General features: G+C 36.2%; 1 protein-coding gene across 1 annotated transcript in view; it reads right to left on the bottom strand.

Moving 5' to 3' along the window:
• Positions 1 to 1,133: 1,133 nt before the first annotated feature.
• xpo4 (exportin 4) overlaps positions 1,134 to 20,518 on the bottom strand; it is a 181,770-nt gene continuing 162,385 nt past the window's right edge. Inside the window, 7 exon segments of the mRNA XM_051926199.1 lie at positions 1,134 to 5,178; positions 10,311 to 10,403; positions 10,586 to 10,703; positions 11,085 to 11,215; positions 16,030 to 16,148; positions 17,271 to 17,451; positions 20,007 to 20,300. Coding sequence (XP_051782159.1) covers positions 4,981 to 5,178; positions 10,311 to 10,403; positions 10,586 to 10,703; positions 11,085 to 11,215; positions 16,030 to 16,148; positions 17,271 to 17,451; positions 20,007 to 20,300 — 1,134 coding nt within the window. The 3' untranslated portion in view covers positions 1,134 to 4,980.

Below are 20,518 nucleotides of genomic sequence, written 5' to 3'. Positions count from 1 at the left end.
AACTGCACTTGTTAATAAACACATAACTATACTTGTTCAGTAATGAACATCTTTAATGAGGTGAAGCAGCACATGCAGTTTGGGTTCCTAGTGGCCAGAGCTTCTCCTGTGCCCACCAGTCAAGTGTGGGCCCAACTCTGGACCTGGCAGCAGCTCATCAAAGTGTCCGACAGCACAGCAGAGTCTATCTATCCCATTGACACCAATGAGCAAGACGACGCTCCTCCTCACATTCGATCGGTTCAAACGGAGTGCTTACTGAATCCACAGGGACCTTAGGAGTTACTTCTGTCAGCGATTCTGCACTTGCTTCCAGCAATGGGCACCCACATCATTTTATTTTGTGCACATTTGTTTCCTGAATACAAATCTGTTTTCTGTGGCTTAATTTCTCTGTTGCAGATTACTAAGATAACCACTTCCTCCAGCTCACCAAACTTTAGAATAAAACTAAAGTATCGGAGCTCTTCTACATCATAAACTTTAGATGTTGAATTGTCATCCTGGCACATGCAGTCTCTTGAGCCCACATATACACTCGAGACAGGGATCATAATTCATAAAGCAAATCAGCAGTGTTACACGTACAAGAGAAGAGTGACCTCAGCCGCCTGGAGAGTGTGAAATGCACCGTGACATTTGGTAACCCACTTGAGAATATGATACAAAAATGAATTACACATTAACAAATTAAATTTGTTCATTCCTGAAAATTACTAGAGTGCTGTACATTGCTCATTCTAACAAAAGACTCCCCCATTTATATTTTACAGTTTTATTTACTGTTATTCTAAGGTTATCTGTGCTGGAATTGACTTCTGTGGGGTGAGAAATGTTTTTTGCTTATGATAAACTCCCACTTCACATTTTTTTGATTCACCGACTAAAATTTCACAGCCACTTTCATTTTGGAAATTATAATAAGATGGCTACACAATGACAGAAACTACAATGAAAAATAAGACTTGCAGCTCTCTCTAAAGTCAGATTGCTTGATAACATTTTCAGTTTAAGCAGAATTGTGACCTCTTGTACTGTATGTAACAGCAGCCACTTTAAACTTCATTATTATTTTTTCATTTGAAGCTCTAAATGTTCTGACGATGCACTTAAAGAATACACTGCACAGCAAATGAATCTTTTCAAACTTTATGGCATAATGTACAGTTAACTGCCACAGTGGAATCATGCAACAGTCTGATAAGAACAGTCCAACCAGGAATGTTGCTTTTTGACAGATTATTACTGTCCTTTCAGGAGTGCTATATGTATTAAAAACATACTTTCAAAATTTGCACGTACAAAGTAAAGAATTGGTGTAAATAAAATTGGTCTGTTAAAACCTCTACAGAATCAGTCAAGACACATCCGCACAAAGGTAACACACAATAATAGATCAGTGCTCTTCTGCGTATGGAAAAATGACATGATGAGCATACACACACAATGTTAAAAAAGGTAGTAGTATGAAATTAATGTAAAAAAAGACATTTAAACAAAAATTACAAAACAAAATCACAAATATGCATTCCTCTCAAAAACTAAGATGCAACCGACAAAAAAAAAAAAAAAAAGCAGAGTTTTCAAATTTAAAAACCTTTCCTTTTTTATTTAAAATAACCTTTTAAACAGAATCAGAGTGAAGTATCTAAAAAGAGCAGCACACCAGTATGATTGTACTGTAATATAATATACTGCCTGATAAAACTGCATTAGTCTTTCGGAGATGAGGGATAGTGAACTGAAGTGTCATGGCTCAGACACATTGCACTTTCTAATCCAATCATTGACTTTACCAAGCAAATACATTCAAAGACAACATCACAATTTAGACAAGTTGTCTTTGAAATGATTGGATTACAATGATTTCCAAGTTACAATGCAACTTGTGGACTGTATGGAAGAAATAAACTGACTTTTGCTTATCTGCAGTTCATTTTCCAGAGGAATATCCTACAGTTGTAGAACAAAACAATTGCCTTGTTGTATTGAGCATCTTGTCCTTCAGCGTACTCTTGGCAGCCGCTCTGCTCGTTCGAGCGATCAAACACGAGCTCTTACTCAACTGTGCCGCTCATACGCTTGAGACAACACAATCTTTATACAGTAACAACTTAAAGTATGAAAAGCAGTTGAGGTATGAAACGTGTATTAATATGCAACAAGTTTAAATACACAATTAAATAGGTAGACTGCTGACTTTCTTGTTACAAAAAAAAAATAAAATAAAATAATGCATCACTGATGGAATAATAAAGTTATTTTATGGGCAGAGATCAAGTATCCAGCAGTAAAGTATAGCTTAATAATGGATGGACATTACTATTATGACACTGCACAAATGGATTACACTCGGAATTATGTGCAATCTCCAGCACTACACCAGGTAGTCACTTAAGGCTACAAAATGGTGTGTCGTGTTTATTACATTCAACTCAATATTTCACAGACTGCTACTTGCTGAAGGAGGACTTTTTGCTACTGAAACATAAGCCAAACCTTATAACAATGAAGCTTGTCCTTCGATGTTTAAAGTAACATCTCTAGTTAAATTAGTACCATATCCAATAGCTTTAAAAATAACACAAAAACAATCATGTGATGACAGTACAGATTTCTTTTAGGCATCAACTGTCCATTAAACAGTATTCGTTTTTGTCCCATATTCCTTATGTAAATAACACAAATCCAGCACCCTGCAGTGGTTAAGGCCGAGTAAAAACACGAAAAGCACTGTCTGCTGTCTCTCTACTTTGAATATAAATCTGTTAATCATTTATTATCATCCCCCCATGCATATCCATTTTTATGTTACTATAGTGCAGTATTTGTACATCAGTACGAATGGCAGACTCTCCTCTCATTTTAGCATTATGCAGAATAGACGTTTTGATGTACAGTAGTCTACATATCCACATCTTTCTTTTTTTATTTTCAAACACTATAATTTCATCCGTTGGTACTCTGAGTATTTTCTGTCTTTACTGAAAAGCTGCACCCTTTTGACCCCTCACCTTGGTGCCTCATTTGCCATTTGTGACTAGCACAGCAGATTCCTAACAATAAAACACTTTCCCAAACCGCTGTAGATGTGGCGGCCCACAATCTTCATTTGTATTTAACACCACAGCAGAATGTCAGTCAACAAGGAGGATGTGACATCTGTCTGGTAACAATAATGGCCAGTGAAAATCTTTCCAACGACTGCATACATTGGACTTTTTTTTTCATATGTAGACTGGGTAACCTACACTGAGGGCCCTGGGGATTAACAACGAATGTGTAGGCGCACTCTTGGCTGTTACTGGAGCCACAAGTCCATAGTGGCCACGTGAATATATATGTAGAACAGCTTGACCCTGTAGCCTGCACCTTACAAAATGCAAACCATAATCTGAACAGAATCTAAAATTTGGAAAAGGAGTGAGGTACAATTAGGAAAAAATTAAATAAATGCTTGTTAGTTTATGAAAAATGTCTCAAATGGGTACAATTGGGTCACAAAATATTATTTACAGATGTTGATTTTAAAACCTTAAAACAGATTCTGTTTAAATGCAATTTCAGATATAAAATATCCTTTTCAGTACAGCGGATTTTCTCACATACATTCAGACTAGATTAGACAATATTGTTTACGTTTCCTCTTTTAAATGTACAACTTCTTTATGCCCTGTGTTTCACAGATATCTTACAGTGATTTTCAACAACTGAAAACGCTTTCTTTCTGCTTCAACCATGCACGCATAATTACACAGCGTCAAATACGTGCCAGGATGCAAAATCCACGTAAAATGGCACAATATGGCAGAACTAACACAAAAATAGCACTCCAGAGTAGAGATAAAAAGATTATGTACACTTTTACAGTTTCTTTTAAAGTAACTTTAACAAGATTATTCTTAAAAAAAAATGTTTTTCTTTCTTTTTTTAAATGCCCCAACTAAAGATTGGTATCTACTCAAAATTACCAATCCCAATTTACATTTATTGCTAAAGCAATGAGGAATTCAGACACTTTTAGGGGCATAATATATAAAAAAAATTAAATAAAAAAATATATATATATACCAATCCCACCTTGGGGGAAAAAAAATCCCCACCTTCACTCTCGATGCCTCTGCTTGGCTCTCTCTTTAAATCCAAGAGGAGATTTGAGCAACTGTAGTACTTTTAACTTCTTGGGAAAAAAAAAAAAAAAAACCTATGCCGCTTTGCTGTCAGTAACAGTAAAAATTTGTAAAATTAAGGCCTCAAACCCTTAGTGACCTCTGTTCAGGAAGCAAAAACAATCCATTCCTAAACAGACCAAGAAAATGGAAAAAAAAATGTTTTGCTGACAGCAGTATTGCACAAAACTACAAAACCTATTTTTGTTTCTTTATACACATATATATATATATATATATATATATATATATACCGTATATATATATTTATATATTTACACAAAACATTTGATTATTATTCATTTTCTTTCTTTTAACATATTTAGACTAATAGTGAGCATATATTGTTTTGGTGATAAGGTCACACAAAGACCCTTAAGTGAGATGAAAACAGTAAAGCTTATTAGAGCCAGCAGATACACTCGGGTATCTATTGAAATGCCACTTCAGACCTGAGAGAGCAAAACTGGTGGATCATCTTCTTAAGACAAGACTCATCAGGCCACTTATATGGCTGGTTCCAAAAATAAAGGCACTCTTCCAAGGATTCTTCACTGTGCCAAATCACATGCACATGTTCAGAATTTATATCACTTCATGTTAATCTATGTCTGATTTTATCAAAAATAAAAATGTGGCAATTTGCTTCTTCTCAATCCATCATTCCATTTTAACCATGTCACTCCTGAAGCTATGTAAACCAAAGCTACTTTGCCACTGCCTGCATGTGTTACACAGAATTCAGTCGGCTTTACTGAGTCATTTTCTGCAGTGCAATATTTATCTTCTCCAACAATCAGCTCAGTAGCTGCTATTTCACACATAATAGGCCCCCAACATTTGCCACAAACTCTTCGAGGCTCTTCAAGAAAGCAAGCTTCTGCTTCCGATCCAATGAAGGAGGAGTGCTGCTTGCTGTCAGTTTATTGAAGGCATCAGCTAATCTTTGATAAATCACTGGATCTTGCTGAGTTGACAACAGGGTTTCTACCAGTTCGGAGTACTCGGCCTGTTGGAAATACAAAGAAAAAAAAAGTTACAAGTTTACACCTGACAATGCTAATTCACAAATGCTGTAATTTATAGATACACAAACAAGTAACAAAAAGGTGGGAAATGGAAACTTTTAAAAGCCATTCCATTTAAATAACAAAATTCAAATCTTTATACTTAATACTCTTGCAGAAAGAAAGGCTGCAGGCTTGCTACAAAAACTAAGTCCACTGAAGCCAAGTCAACAAGACACCTTTCCAGATTTACTGAGAACAAAGTTTAATTCCTTCAAAGCATGCAATTACAACTTATTTTTTAGTTTTAATTACACTATAGAACTGCAGTCCTGTCTATGTAACACAGACTATGATTAACCTTTTGAAGTACACTTGAATATTTTAACAACTAAGTTCATTCAGTCACATTCAATATCTCGTTAATCAAGTTACATTTTTGATCCCTTATTTGTGTGTGTTTTTTTTTAAGGCTAACAAAGTGCATGTCAAAAGATGACGACCACGGAAATCAGCAAAGTGTCCACATCAACAAATATTTAATAATAATAAAAAAAAGACCTTGAACTTAAATCAAGAAGTTCAATAAAACTACAAAACTTTTTCTAAATAATCTAAAGGTAAACCTGTGCTAAAATAATCTTAAACAGGACTGGAAACAGAACCTTTAAACTATAGTCTTGGAAAATTAGTATTCATCGTCACCACATAGAATACACTTATCCTCATTTTTGTTCAAGACTTAGTCAAGTTTGGCTCAAAATTGTTCATTGCATAGGTCCCTTGACTCGGACTTTCAAAAATCACCCCTGGATTAGACTCCTCTTCTGGAGAATGTCTTTGAGCACTCTCACCCCTTTCGTCATGATCTGGTTATGTCCTTATTTTACAACTTACTGGGGCGCCATTGTGCTCTAATAACCTCTCTCGAAATAATGCTGAATTGAACACCAGTAACTCTTGAAGCACTCTAACCTAAATACCCAAAACACACTTTCCAACTCCTATTGCTTCACGGGAACAAAGTATAACTTATCTACTATAATCCAACATGAAATAGATGTGTACAAAAAAAAAAAATTCCCACAATGTAATACAAAACAAATTTCTCAGTATATGACAGCCCTTTAGAACAATCATTGCACTTTTTAAAGTAATAAAACACTTAAATATTTTAAAGATTCTTGCTATTTCAACAGCTTTAGTGGGGATAAACAAAAATGAACATGACTAAATATATGAAATATAAAACTAAGAAGTGACTTGTGAGAGGACTCAGTATTACAATAGTTACACGATTAGTATGGAATGTTATTATAGTCAGTTACAACAGCATGAATATTTACAATACAAAGTGTAATATGAACAGTTTAACAGAACACACTGGATAAGAAGGCAAATGTAGGGCACATGTAAGTCAGTATGTGTGAAGTGTGGCCATTAGGTAATGTAGTATATTGACGTCTATAATAATTGTCGGAAAACAGAATTTGTTGCATAAACGTTATTGTCAGCAAAAATATTCCAATGTGTGTAACCCGCAAGTACCTATACATTTAACCTGGGTTTCGATGTAACTCTGGAAAACGTACTGTACAACTGGCCATGGCTAAAAACAGGGCCTGGCAAATAAACTCTGACGTTATTAAACGTATGTTGTGGTGACTCTGTGATTGACATGCAATATGCTAAACAAATGGCGAATTGCTTACACTGTAATATAAAGGGAATATCTTGTTTTGAGTTTTCAGTGTTATAGAATCCCTGTAGTTTTGCCATCGTAATGTCACTTGTTGTCTGGCAGTTTTGCTGCTGCTCTTCAGAAAGGTTGTGTGTGTAATTTGTTTTTCACTCACTGTCTAGGTGTAAGACTTGCTGCCGCTGATCTTCGGATAATGTCGCTCTGGTTTGTCATACATTGTCTTTGTTGTTCTAAGGCATATTGCCTGTGCTGGTTGGTCTGGCGTGATGTAGATGTTTCTGCTTCTGAGCGTTGGTCTGAGTATGTAGGTCGGCGAGACCGTTTCTGTAGGTCGGCGCTAAGCTGTATGTGCCTTTTCATTTTAATCGGGAGGCTTACGTTGAAGTGAAGGAAAAAGGAAGTGTAAAATGGTAAGTGTTATAATGTAGTTTCGGTGAGTAACAAAGGCGGGAGGGCATACCTTAAAGTGAAGGAAAGAGGAGGTATAAAATGGTAGTGTCATAATGTAGATTTGGTCAGTAACAAATTATGCACTGAATAAATAGTCAAATACCACAGTCGATAATTGGTCACATTGAAGAACTGAAGACTTTAAGATAAGCCTAAGACCAAAACTCTGCCAGGAACACGGTTTCCTTGCTATTGTTGTGGAGGGATATAGTAGTTGTGGCAACCGCTGTTTATATCGAGGACAGATGGACACAAAAAAAATAATTTAAGGATAGTACTTTGTTTCCTATGCTCACATGACAAGGCTGCCAATGAACACTGGGCCTTGAATCAGAAAGTACAGGCTTAGTTAGTTAAGCTATAGGAAACTCAATGATGACAGGTACATGTTTAACACTAGAATTACCAGAGCCTACGAAAAAACTCGTAGATCCGCCCCACCTTAAATCGCTTCACACTTCTCCATCAGCGTCTTTTGTCCTGTAAATGTGTCGATAAGCAGCAAACAGCAAGTAGTCTGCTATCTCATCCCCCACCGGCGCACAGTTTTCTCAGCTCAAATCTGTTTACCTGCGTGTCAGTTTCTTGGAGTTGTATAGAGTGAGAAGTCCAGCAAAATGACACCTTTTATAAATACTATATCGTTATTTGGAACACATGCATTTCATGTGTGTTCCGTGTCTACAACAATCTATGTAAACACATCGTTAAAACAGAAACGTTTTTCATGTTTTAGTAATAATTGACAAAATGTAGACATGAAGTGTATAATGTGTGAAGCCTAAAGTCCAAATATCAAAGAAACACTTTCACAAAAGGTACAACTATAACAGAACAAATGCACTTTTATTCAAAAATATAACTGCACAAAAACAACCCGCGTTTACCTGCGACATTGACACGCAATTGGAACGAGAGATTCGGTGGCGCAACGGTATCAGCTGCTGACTTGTAATCAAAGCTTCGCAGGTTCGATCCCGGGCGAGTCCATTTTGAAAACTGAGCTGCTCGTATTCTTACTATTTTAGAATAAAAACATACATTTGATTCCAGTCTGTAACAGCCAGTGAAATTTATGATACTTGTAAAGGTTAGCTTTGTTTTTTTCTATTCTGTTATTCTCTCAGTCGTGTTCACGTTCCCAACTCCCTGCGCCATTCCCCCCCCCCCCCCCCACGCATTTGACACTGCTGTTTTCACATAGATGCGCTATAACAGAGGTACTCTCAACTCATGCCGACGATTCTACATCGGATCAAGAATGCACTTTTGCCATCGTTGCACTTTGTACATGTACATGGGAAGCTCTGCAATCGTGACTTTACACTGTAGATCTGGCTCTTACATACAAAGGACAGTTCATGTGCCCAAAACATTAACATTTATATGTTACTTACATAAAAGCCAGATCCGATGTAGAACTGTCGTCATGCAAGTAAATAACTCTAGGTAAATAACATTACCTTGATTACCTCGATTTTACCTATTTACCTTTATTTACTTACTTCCTACAGCGTAAAGTCTCGAGTGCAGAGCTTCCCATGTACATATACAAAGTACAGCGATGGTAAAAGTACATTCTTGATCTGATGTAGAACCCTCATCATGTAAGTAAATAACTGAAGGTAAATAGGTAAATAACATTAGCTCTGGCTTTAATGTAAGTAACATATAAATGTTAATGTTTTGGGCACATGCACCGTCATTTGTATGTAAGAGCCACATCTGCAGCGTAAAGTCACAAGTGAACTGCAGACCTTCCTCTGTTTGATCATCAAAGGCATTCTCACAAATTACACGTGTAATGTCACGAAAAATGCCTGCTGACACTTTAGTACGTGAGCAATGCAGTTAGACTTTTTTTGGGCACATACACCACGCTAGTGTTTAGATCTGGAAGGTGTAGCATTGGCGAAATAAATAACATTTCAGCTATAACGCGTCTTTATGTGATCCAAATAAATAACATGCGAGCTATAGCATATCATTATGTGATCCAAATAAATAACATTTGAGCTATAACGCGTCTTTATGTGATCCAAATAAATAACATTTGAGCTATAGTGCGTCTTTATGTGAAAACAGCAGTGTCAGATGGGGAGGGGGGGTAGGGTGAAATTGTGAACGTGACAGAGAATGAAACTGAATAAAAATAAAAAACAAAACAAAGCTAACCTTTACAAGTATCACACATTTACACCGGCTGTTACAGACTGACTGAGCACATTTGTTCTGTTATATTTGTACCTGTTGTGAAAGTGTTTCTTTGATATTTGGACTTTAGGCTTCACACATTATAAACTTCATATCTACATTTTGTCAATTATTACTAAAACATGAAAAACGTTTCTCTTTTAACGATGTGTTTACATAGATCGTTGTAGACATGGAACACACATGAAATGCATGTGTTCCAAATAACGATATAGTATTTATAAAAGGTGTCATTTTGCTGGACTTCTCACTCTATACAACTCCAAGCAACTGACACGCAGGTAAACAGATTTGAGCTGAGAAAACTGTGCGGCAGTGGAGGATGTGATAGTAGGCTGCTTGTTGCTTATCAACACATTTACAGGACAAAAGACGCTGATGGAGAAATTTTTTCGAGTTTTTTCGTAGGCTCTGGTAATTCTAGTGTTAAAGACAAGATCATAATGTATAATTTAGATCTACTGTATATAGTAGATGTGATGTGTGTGTGAGAATGTGTTGCTAATTGTTGCAATCTGTGCAAATAACCTATCCTTGCTGTTGATATCTGTAATTTACACACTGCCATACCAAATGTATTTTTTGTTTTCCTTTCACTTCCTGCTTTCTGAAGCTCTTGTATTTTTTCCAAGCTCAGTGCCACAGCTTTATTATATAATTTTACTTATTAGAATGTAGTCTCAGGAAAATGATGACAAAAAATAAACAGATTGAAGCACACATTTTCTCCTCAGTTTACACAAAGCTGATGTGTGTTAAAGAGCTCACCTGATGCAAACAGACTAAGGTGTACAGTGCTTCACCTGATGCTACTGTTACTTCTGTGTTGTGTTTCTGCAACACTAGCATATCAAAAACAAGCTGTAAAAAAAAAAAAAGTTTTAATAAAGGCACTTGCAACAAACATGTAGTAAAACAGGTTTTTATAAAGTCTTTCTTAAAGGAATTAAGGATTTATACATTTTTTGTCTCACACCTGACACTTTCGAAACATGTAAGCAGATTTTTAAAAAAAAATCCCAATATTAAAAAAAAATGAATACCTTAAGAAAGTGACGTGTCGCAATAAAAAGAGGGGACTCTGTCTCTTGTGTTTTTGCACACTGCTCTGCTAGGGGAGTTAACGCTTCTAAACAAAGCTGACTGATATCAGAGCTCATTCTGTTGTTAGAAGTCAAGGAAGGTCAAATCTCAACTGAACAGAGAAGAAACTGGTGAATTAAAAAATAAAGAAAATTCTGTGATGATAAAATGCAGTTGAAATAACATGTATATCATATGTTTGCAAAATCATTTTACACATTAAAAAATTAAATTAAAAAAAAAAAAAAAAACTGAATTTCATACTATGGCAAAATAAATAATTTTCCAACTATAACTTTTCAGTCTGAAAAGAGTACTAACATATTTTTCAAATTGTTATGAAAAAACAGTTAAATGCAAAATTAACTTTAAATTGGGGATTAGTTTATTACGCTCAGTATGTGAGTCTTTAAATGAGTTCACATCTTGACTGACGTATGCATGATGATAAAAGGATACGACGTCATGCCGAGCTCCAACGAATACATAAGGCTCTTGAACAAATCCTCTGGAAGCTGAGGAATCTTCTCTGGGAAGATCTCACAGATGAAAGTAATAAGTTTGTAGTACTGGTTACATAAGGAAGGAAACTATTACAGAAAAAAGACAAAAAAGTAGCAAGTTATGTACTGGACAAGAGAGAAATACTGCCAAATAAAATGAGAAACTTAGCTGAACTTTCTTTCAAACCAAGCAACGTTTCTCCTATAGGGTCAATGAGTTAAAAAGACTGGGTTACTTGTCTTTGAAGAGAGAAAAAAAATCTTATTAACTGGGGGCTTTGGGAGAAAGTGTTGTAATATGCTGTTTCACTCCGCATTATCTAAAACCTGTTACTTTCCATGTTATAAATAATGGAAAATTAAGATTGCTCCTAAATACGGATGATACAGAGAAATTACTGTAGTTTTAAGTATTTCAAGCAAAGTTAGCTATTGCAATGATTTTTTTCACAGACAGGTTAAACCATTCATCATGCAACAGAAATCACTTTCAATGGCTTTTTTTTAAGGTACCTCCATTAACTGAAGTGAACAATACCTTTTCCATAATACATTATAAAATATAAATACTAAAGTAGTGCAGTAGTTACCAAGTTATCAATTACATAAACTAGGTATTGGCATTCATAGATATCAAAATACAATGTAAAGCTTGAATTTTAATGTGTGGCAGAGATGGAGACCCCCCCAGAGTAACAACAAATGTGGAGTCCACATAAGCTATGGAGATTTCAGTATGGGGTTTATAAAGAATGGTATCATCATACACTACCTGATGTATCTTGTGATGTACACATTCTAAACTTATTATCTGACGTTCTCTGTCCAGTAACTGAAAACTACTGCTTAAAACCCATACTAAATATAAAAATCCAAGCATTGCTATATATGGACTGTTGAACTGGTGAATTACGACATAATTCCAGAAATTTCCATTTAAACCAATTGTTTAAAGCTGTTTTTGTAACAACATATTTTTCTTGTTTGTCAGTGAAACGGTTGGGTTTGAAATATTTGCTATTGTAAGATTTATATTTGAATAATTAGATGGTTTAAACATATTTTTTTTAAAGAGCAATATTTAATGGATTAGCCAAATAAATTCAAATTTCAAATATCAGAAATTCCAGGTGCTTTTCCAAGTCTGCCCCTCTTATTTTTCTTTAGTTTACATGAATCCTCGATTTCAGAACTCCTGTTAAACAGCCTTTGTTTAATTTTCCAGTTTTCTTACATGAGTAATCAGACTCTGTTATTGCTTATACCTGCTTAAAAATCCAGAATTGGTCATTATGTATACTCAAATTTACAACTGAGACAGGATTACATTCTTCAATGTATTATTCAAATGTGACATGTGCTGTCACTTACGTGATATACAGTAACAATGAATGCTAGTTTGCCTTCAAAAGCTAAAAAAATGACAAATTTAGTGTTTGCAGATTTGTATTCAGTAATGAAGTATGAGGTTTTGTTTGCTGTGCTAACTGCTGGTTTTACTTAACACAGTACATGTCGTATGAATAAGGAGATACGTCTTGTCCCTGCCAAAGCATTGAAACAATAAATAAATGTGATTTTGGTATTAACAAATGGAGCAACTCATGTCATCTGCGTTGTAGAGAAGCCAAATAGTCACTTCATTTGAATCTTGCCTCTATGTTCTCTTGCTACAACTGTTCTTAGCACTGCTATTCCTCCCACAAACCACAGTATACACTGGTTAGAAAATGGACAGATGCTTGGATGGACAGACATCTGTAGAAGTGCTCTTTACAATCAGAGAATAAATGCCATGCCTCCGTTTATTTATTGGGGCTGTGAAGGACACCATTTAAAGGTGATAAATTTAGTTATCCTTTCATCTCCTCTTACAAATGTGTGACTTGTGCCTTCTGGTATAATTAGTCTACTTGCAGTCACGCATGAATGCAGTAAAAAATTTCTCTATACTTTCGATACTGTAAAAAAAGCTGGTACTATTACAATTTCACAGCTTTAGTGCTGAATTAGTAGTTTTTTTGTGATATTTCTAGTCTGGACACTAACCAAATTACAGTACCTATTTTGTTAACAATTAAATAAATTTTATTTAAAAGTTTTGGTCTGTGAAATTTGGCAAAGAACTTTTTGCAGCAAACATACAGTGCATCTGGAAAGTATTCACAGCGCATCATTTTTTCCACATTTTGTTATGTTACAGCCTTATTCCAAAATGGATTAATTTTTTTCCTCAGAATTCTACACACCTATCCTTGGCCAGTTTCACCCATTCCTCTTTGCAGCACCTCTCAAGCTCCATCAGGTTGGACGGGAAGCGTCGGTGCACAGCCATTTTAAGATCTCTCCAGAGATGTTCAATCAGATTCAAGTCTGGGCTCTGGCTGGGCCACTCAAGGACATTCACAGAGTTGTCCTGAAGCCACTCCTTTGATATCTTGGCTGTGTGCTTAGGGTCGTTGTCCTGCTGAAAGATGAACCGTCGCCCCAGTCTGAGGTCAAGAGCGCTCTGGAGCAGATTTTCATCCAGGATGTCTCTGTACATTGCTGCAGTCATCTTTCCCTTTATCCTGACTAGTCTCCCAGTCCCTGCCACTGAAAAACATCCCCACAGCATGATGCTGCCACCACCATGCTTCACTGTAGGGATGGTATTGGCCTGGTGATGAGCGGTGCCTGGTTTCCTCCAAACGTGACGCCTGGCATTCACACCAAATTGTTCAATCTTTGTCTCATCAGACCAGAGAATTTTCTTTCTCATGGTCTGAGAATCCTTCAGGTGCCTTTTGGCAAACTCCAGGCGGGCTGCCATGTGCCTTTTACTAAGGAGTGGCTTCCGTCTGGCCACTCTACCATACAGGCCTGATTGGTGGATTGCTGCAGAGATGGTTGTCCTTCTGGAAGGTTCTCTTCTCTCCACAGAGGACCTCTGGAGCTCTGACAGAGTGACCATCGGGATCTTGGTCACCTCCCTGACTAAGGCCCTTCTCCCCAGATCGCTCGGTTTAGATGGCCGGCCAGCTCTAGGAAGAGTCCTAGTCCTGGTGGTTTCGAACTTCTTCCACTTACGGATGATGGAGGCCACTGTGCTCATTGGGACCTTCAAAGCAGCAGAAATTTTCCTGTAACCTTCGCCAAATTTGCGCCTCGAGACAATCCTGTCTCTGAGGTCTACAAACAATTCCTTTGACTTCATGCTTGGTTTGTGCTCTGACATGAACTTTCAACTGTGGGACCTTATATAGACAGGTGTGTGCCTTTCCAAATCATGTCCAATCAACTGAATTTACCACAGGTGGACTCCAATTAAGCTTCAGAAACATCTCAAGGATGATCAGGGGAAACAGGATGCACCTGAACTCAATTTCGAGCTTCACGGCAAAGGCTGTGAATACTTATGTACATGTGCTTTCTCAATTTTTTTATTTTTAATAAATTTGCAAAAACCTCAAGTTTTTTCACGTTGTCATTATGGGGTGTTGTGTGTAGAATTCTGAGGAAAAAAATGAATTTAATCCATTTTGGAATAAGGCTGTAACATAACAAAATGTGGCAAAAGTGATGTGCTGTGAATACTTTCCGGATGCACTGTACTGTGTCGGTGATCTTCTTTGCTAAATATTTTCCTGGCTTAGCCAAACATTTTTCTCTGCTGCGCCCTATGATGCTTTGTAAAGCCAACGTGACATTTTGGAGCTATAGCAGGTATGCACAGAACCTTTTACTTGTACCTACTTAAAGATCATTGCAAATCCGTTTCATGCATGCATGATGTCACAACACAATCGGTGCTCCTGCCAGATTTCCAGCCTGCTTGTGCTTAAAAATCCAGCTACATTCTCAAAACAAGTCTTAAAGGAAAGCACCTATACTGTAATGTCAGAATGTGACCCTAGTAATAAATCTATTATTTAATATTTACAAGGCATTTCTTTCTTTTTGATATAAGAAAAAAAGTGTGAAGCAGCTGTACAGATATATGGGAAACAAACAAAAGGCATCCAAGCTGTGCTTGGAGCTTCAAACAATGGAATGAGTCAGGCCCATGCTGTTGCTTCATGGCATGGCCAATGTGTGCCCCAAAATTGTTAGCCCAATGATCTATATTTTATTTACTTATTGCTAGTTTGTTGTATGTTGTGTGTGGTATTTATTCCACCTACATCTTTTGTTATTTGAGGTATGGTGGCACTGTGTTTAGTACAGCTTCTCATAGCTAAGGACACATTTTTGACCATAATAATGAACCCGGACACTGCACTAGGAGAGTCATCTGGTGACAAGAAAATGTCACTAGGAGTTGTCATCTGATGACAGCTTCAGAGCCTAATAAATATTGTGACTCTTCAAACACTGTGCAACACTCAATCATGGGCCATTCTAAGGATCTGAAAATCAAATTAATTGATAGCGACAAAGCAAGTGAGGTTATAAAAATATAAAAAATCACTTTCAGTAATATTTTAACTTTTTCATTATATATTTTTTTTAATCACAGAGCAGTAAATTGTTTTTAAGAAAGGCAACAACATGGTTTACAATAAAAAAAATCAAGAAAAATGTTAAGTACTTTTGGCAGAAAAAGGATGATCAGGATGACCAACCAACTTTTTACCCCCTCTTCAACAAAACATATTTATTTCAGCATTATAAAACTGTGGTGAAGGGGCAGTATGTTAACAACTCAAAAGCAAATATAAATGCTTGCTACGGGTTCAGAATGTTCACATTCAGCTGTAGCATATATATATGTCCCTTTCTCCTTAGCATGGTAACTAATGAGAATTTTTTTTTGTTAACTTTTGAGCCTATTTCTGAAAATTGCCTAATTGTATCTCCATGCTAGATCCACTTTCCCTGCAACAATTATATTCCTCGTATTAAAAACACTTAACTGTTACCTTAAGGAGATCTTGGGACATAAGTGGCAGCACAATATTGACACCATAAAGCACAACATCTGCAGCAGATACTGTCCGATTGGCAGCTTGACCTGGCTCTTGCACTCTAAATACTTCATCTAATGCACAAATCAGAAATAAAGACCATTATTCTAAGGAAAAGAACGTGCTTGAATGAACTTTCATCAATTCTTTACACCTTTTATATGAATGAATGTACTACATTATATGTACAGTTAGTCTCAGTTTAGCATCCAGACACGAAACAATACATGCCTAAGGGTTATTCAGTATTTGTATATCTTAACATCTCAAAATTAAAAAAAGGAAAAGATGTCTCATTGCATTAAAATATGAGTATTAAATCTGTTACTTAAAATAAATTAGAAATTCTGATTAAAATTAAGGATATACAATGAGGTGTGAGGTGGCTTAAGACCAAACAGAATTACATAGCACAAAGACTTAATTTAAATAAAGCTTTAATTTGCTTTATTTTAATTTGTAGGTGGGTTTGAGAGCATTATGCTTTTAGCAGACAAATACTGAAAAAAACATTAGTGGAAAAGGCTAAAAAACAATTTGAAATAAAAAACAAACAAAACAAAAAAAAAAACCACACACACACAAAACTGGTGACTCTGGTAATCTTGTTGTGCCTCACACTAACCTGCACTCTATGGATGACAGGACCTTCAGCTCCCTAGCACCCAGACTTTGGAATGACATCCCGAAATTAATTAGACCAGCTGACTCCATTTTAAAAAAAAAACAGCTTAAAACTCATCTATTTAGGAAGGCTTTTAATTTGGCTTAACATTCTGCCCTTTCTTTCAGTTTACCTCTCTGTCCAGGTGCTCAGGATAATTTGTGTGTCTGTTCTATCACAAATTAGGGTATTACTCTGGTTTATTGTCCTTTATTCTATTTAATGCTTTATCATCTGTTTCATTCTTCTACTCAGGAAAACACTTGTATCCAATGTTACATATACCCTGCTGTTTTTTCTAAGACTCTGTGAAGCGCCTTGAGCATGGGAAAGGTGCTATTTAAATAAAATGTATTATTATTATTAAAGCATACAGTAATCATTACTAACACATACAGTAATTAGTAAAGATGTCACTACCTTTAAATGAGCAGCAAGGGAAAATTTATATTTTCCATATTATAATATATAATTTAAAAAAAAACCACAAACATGCTGTGTAACTGTTTAAATTATGCTTCTGGGAGAATACCTGTATCACTAAAATCAATAAATTCTTTGGAAAGCAGATTGGTCAACAACTCCATAATAAGAAGAAGGTCCTGGTACTGGTCTTCCTCTGCTGTCACATCAACACGTTTTCTACCAAGGTTGTTTTTTGAATATACCTGCAGTAATGTTAGGCAAGCTTCATACAGCTTCATTGATTTAGACTGTAAGAATTAAACAACAACAAAAAAAAAAACATTATTATAACCTACACAACATGTATTTCTAATCTTCACAAACTGCTTACCATATAGAAATTGTTACAGAAACAAATGGAAACAGGTATCTATATTTCAATAATATAATATACAATAATCCCTCGCTATATCGCGCTTCGACTTTCGCGGCTTCACTCTATCGCGGATTTTATATGTAAGCATATTTAAATATCGCGGATTTTTTGCTGGTTCGCGGATTTCTGCGGACAATGGGTCTTTTAATTTCTGGTACATGCTTCCTCAGTTGGTTTGCCCAGTTGATTTCATACAAGGGACGCTATTGGCAGATGGCTGAGAAGCTACCCAACCACAGCGCGTATTATGTATTAAATAAAACTCCTCAAATATATTGTGAGCACGGGGGCTGTTCGCACCCCTAGAGGACACGGCCGCTCCTCAAAAAACGCTGAAAGATTACCTTCACAGTGCTCTCTTCCTTGCTAGGCTTATATGTGGCTGCTTTGCAAGCGATATGCTTCCCGCATGGTGCTTCGCATACTTAAAAGATCAAACAGCACGTATTGATTTTTGATTGTTTGCTCGCTCTCTGTCTTTCTCTCTCCTCCTGATGGAGGGGATGTGAGCAGAGGAGCTGTTCGCATACTGCCCTAGAGGATACGGACACTCCTCTAAAAAATGCTGAAAAATGCTTGCTCCCTTCCTTGCAGCTACTTTGTCCAGCGGTGCTTCGCATACTTAAAAGCCAAACAGCCCTATTGATTTTTGACTGTTTGCTTTTTTTTCTCTCTCTCTCTCTCTGACGAGCACTCCTTTGAAGAGGAAGATATGTTTGCATTCTTTTAATTGTGAGACGGAACTGTCATCTCTGTCTTGTCATGGAGCACAGTTTAAACTTTTGAAAAAGAGACAAATGTTTGTTTGCAGTGTTTGAATAAAGTTCCTGTCTCTCTACAACCTCCTGTGTTTCTGTGCAAATCTGTGACCCAAGCATGACAATATAAAAATAACCATATAAACATACGGTTTCTACTTCGCGGATTTTCACCTTTTGCGGGGGGGGGAGGGGTCTGGAACGCAACCCCCGCAATGGAGGAGGGATTACTGTATGTTAATATTCAAAGCAATTCAAAATGGCTAATAAATTTGGTGACCTTTGGTTTCAGTGATGACAGGTCTACAAAAACAAAAACCATCATACTGTAGGCTACCTATACACGTAGAGTCAGATACTGTCATAATGGTTTAAGTAACAAACAGATGCCAATCGGCATCATGGTTTTTTGCATTTGAACAGCAGACTGGAATTCATTCAGCCTTTTTTTGTACATAAAACATGTGCCAGCTTTAGCAATACAATTGTACACTTACTGTAATTCCTTATTTCCAAACACCATTCTTAAAAAAATGCCTACTACTCCTTAATGACCATTCAATGGTATTAATCTGTGTTATATTGCTGTTTTGCTTTTTCATTTTGTATACCTAGAAAAATCCCAATTCTTGTAATACAGAAGAGATGCATCACACTGCTTGGCACACCAGCACAAATAAACTAATTGCATAATGCACTTTTATACACACTTTTGTTATGCCATCTGTCACCTGATCAACCTCTGTAAGAAATCCACTAATTTTCTATGCCAATAATAGCTTTGTGGTTTTTGCAAAACTTCTATCAAAAATTAATCACATTTAAAAAAAAAACAAAAAAAAAAAAAAAAAAAACACATTTAGGAGTACCTAGGACTATTAGTAGTGCCAAATTACTAGTCCAACCGGAAATCTTACAGACTTGGACTAGCTAAGAACAGCACATTAAGTGTTCTACTGCAATATACTGAACTGATCAAATATTTCAAACTTGTAGGAACTCAACGTTTATACAAAGTTATACAAAGTTTATACAAAAGATAGAGAGAGCTCTTGTCTTGGCTGTAAGATAACAGAATAGGCTCCATTTCCCTGAACTGGACTAAATGGGTTTCATAATGAATGGATGGAGCAACCCAAAATGACACTGTTTTGTTCTCTGAGAGCAAAAGTACTTAAGTAATGTGTGTGACTAAATGCAAACAATACAGTTTCTGACTGCACATAGTTAACCTTTTCATTGATGAAAGCAGCAGCTATCAAACCAAAATACAAATATAAAGTACGGTACTTGGAAGCACCCATTTACCAATTTTAAATATTCAGGCAGTGTTGTATAGGGATGTTCAGATTAAAACAACAATGAGCGATTTTGAAAATATTCACTTCACTTTACCATGTAACACACATTTGAATGTATTTAACCTTAAGTAGTTATTATGACAGACCTACTGTACATGTAACAACATGAAATATGCAATGGATCAAAAATATGGGAGAAAATGGCATTTTCACTACAAATTTTAAAAATACAATGCATGAAAAATACAAAGCTTAGAAAGACATTCAGCAGTGAATATTCTTTGCATGACATTTTGTTTACATACTGTATTTACATTATTAATTTAACCAGCAATGACAATCCATGCTCCCTAAATATATACACTTACCTCTCCTAAATAGCAGATTTGCTTATGTGCAACTTCAACAAACACTTCTATGATTAGGTTTACAGTCTCTGGTGTGTTTTTGTATATTTCCATCAGGCCAATGCAGTTATTTAAAAAATCCATTAAGAAATTAAATAATATCACTACATTGTCAATCTGGGTAGCCTCTGCAATTCCACAGAGAGCCTCAAGTGTGGCAATAATTTCCTGCTTGACTTCTTCCTCTTGACATATTTGTTGGAAATTCTCCTGGTTTATTACATTCAAAAACCTCTGCTGGAGAGGCTGAAGTACCTGGAAGAAACACCACAACAAAACACCGCTGTACAGTTAAAACCAACCTTTACAATTAATGTTCATTGTATGGAGGATTAAAAATAAAGCAAGCAATGTTTGTATACATTGGTAAACAGTTCAAGAACAAAATGACATCCTAAAGTTTTTCTATCACCTCTGGGTGGAAAAATGTGAATAAGTACAGTGGCACACAAAAGTTTGGGCACCCGTGCTTA

Source organism: Erpetoichthys calabaricus, chromosome 4, assembly GCF_900747795.2.
Source record: "Erpetoichthys calabaricus chromosome 4, fErpCal1.3, whole genome shotgun sequence".
Taxonomy (NCBI): Eukaryota; Metazoa; Chordata; class Cladistia; order Polypteriformes; family Polypteridae; genus Erpetoichthys; species Erpetoichthys calabaricus.
This window is presented reverse-complemented; position numbering and strand designations above follow the sequence as displayed.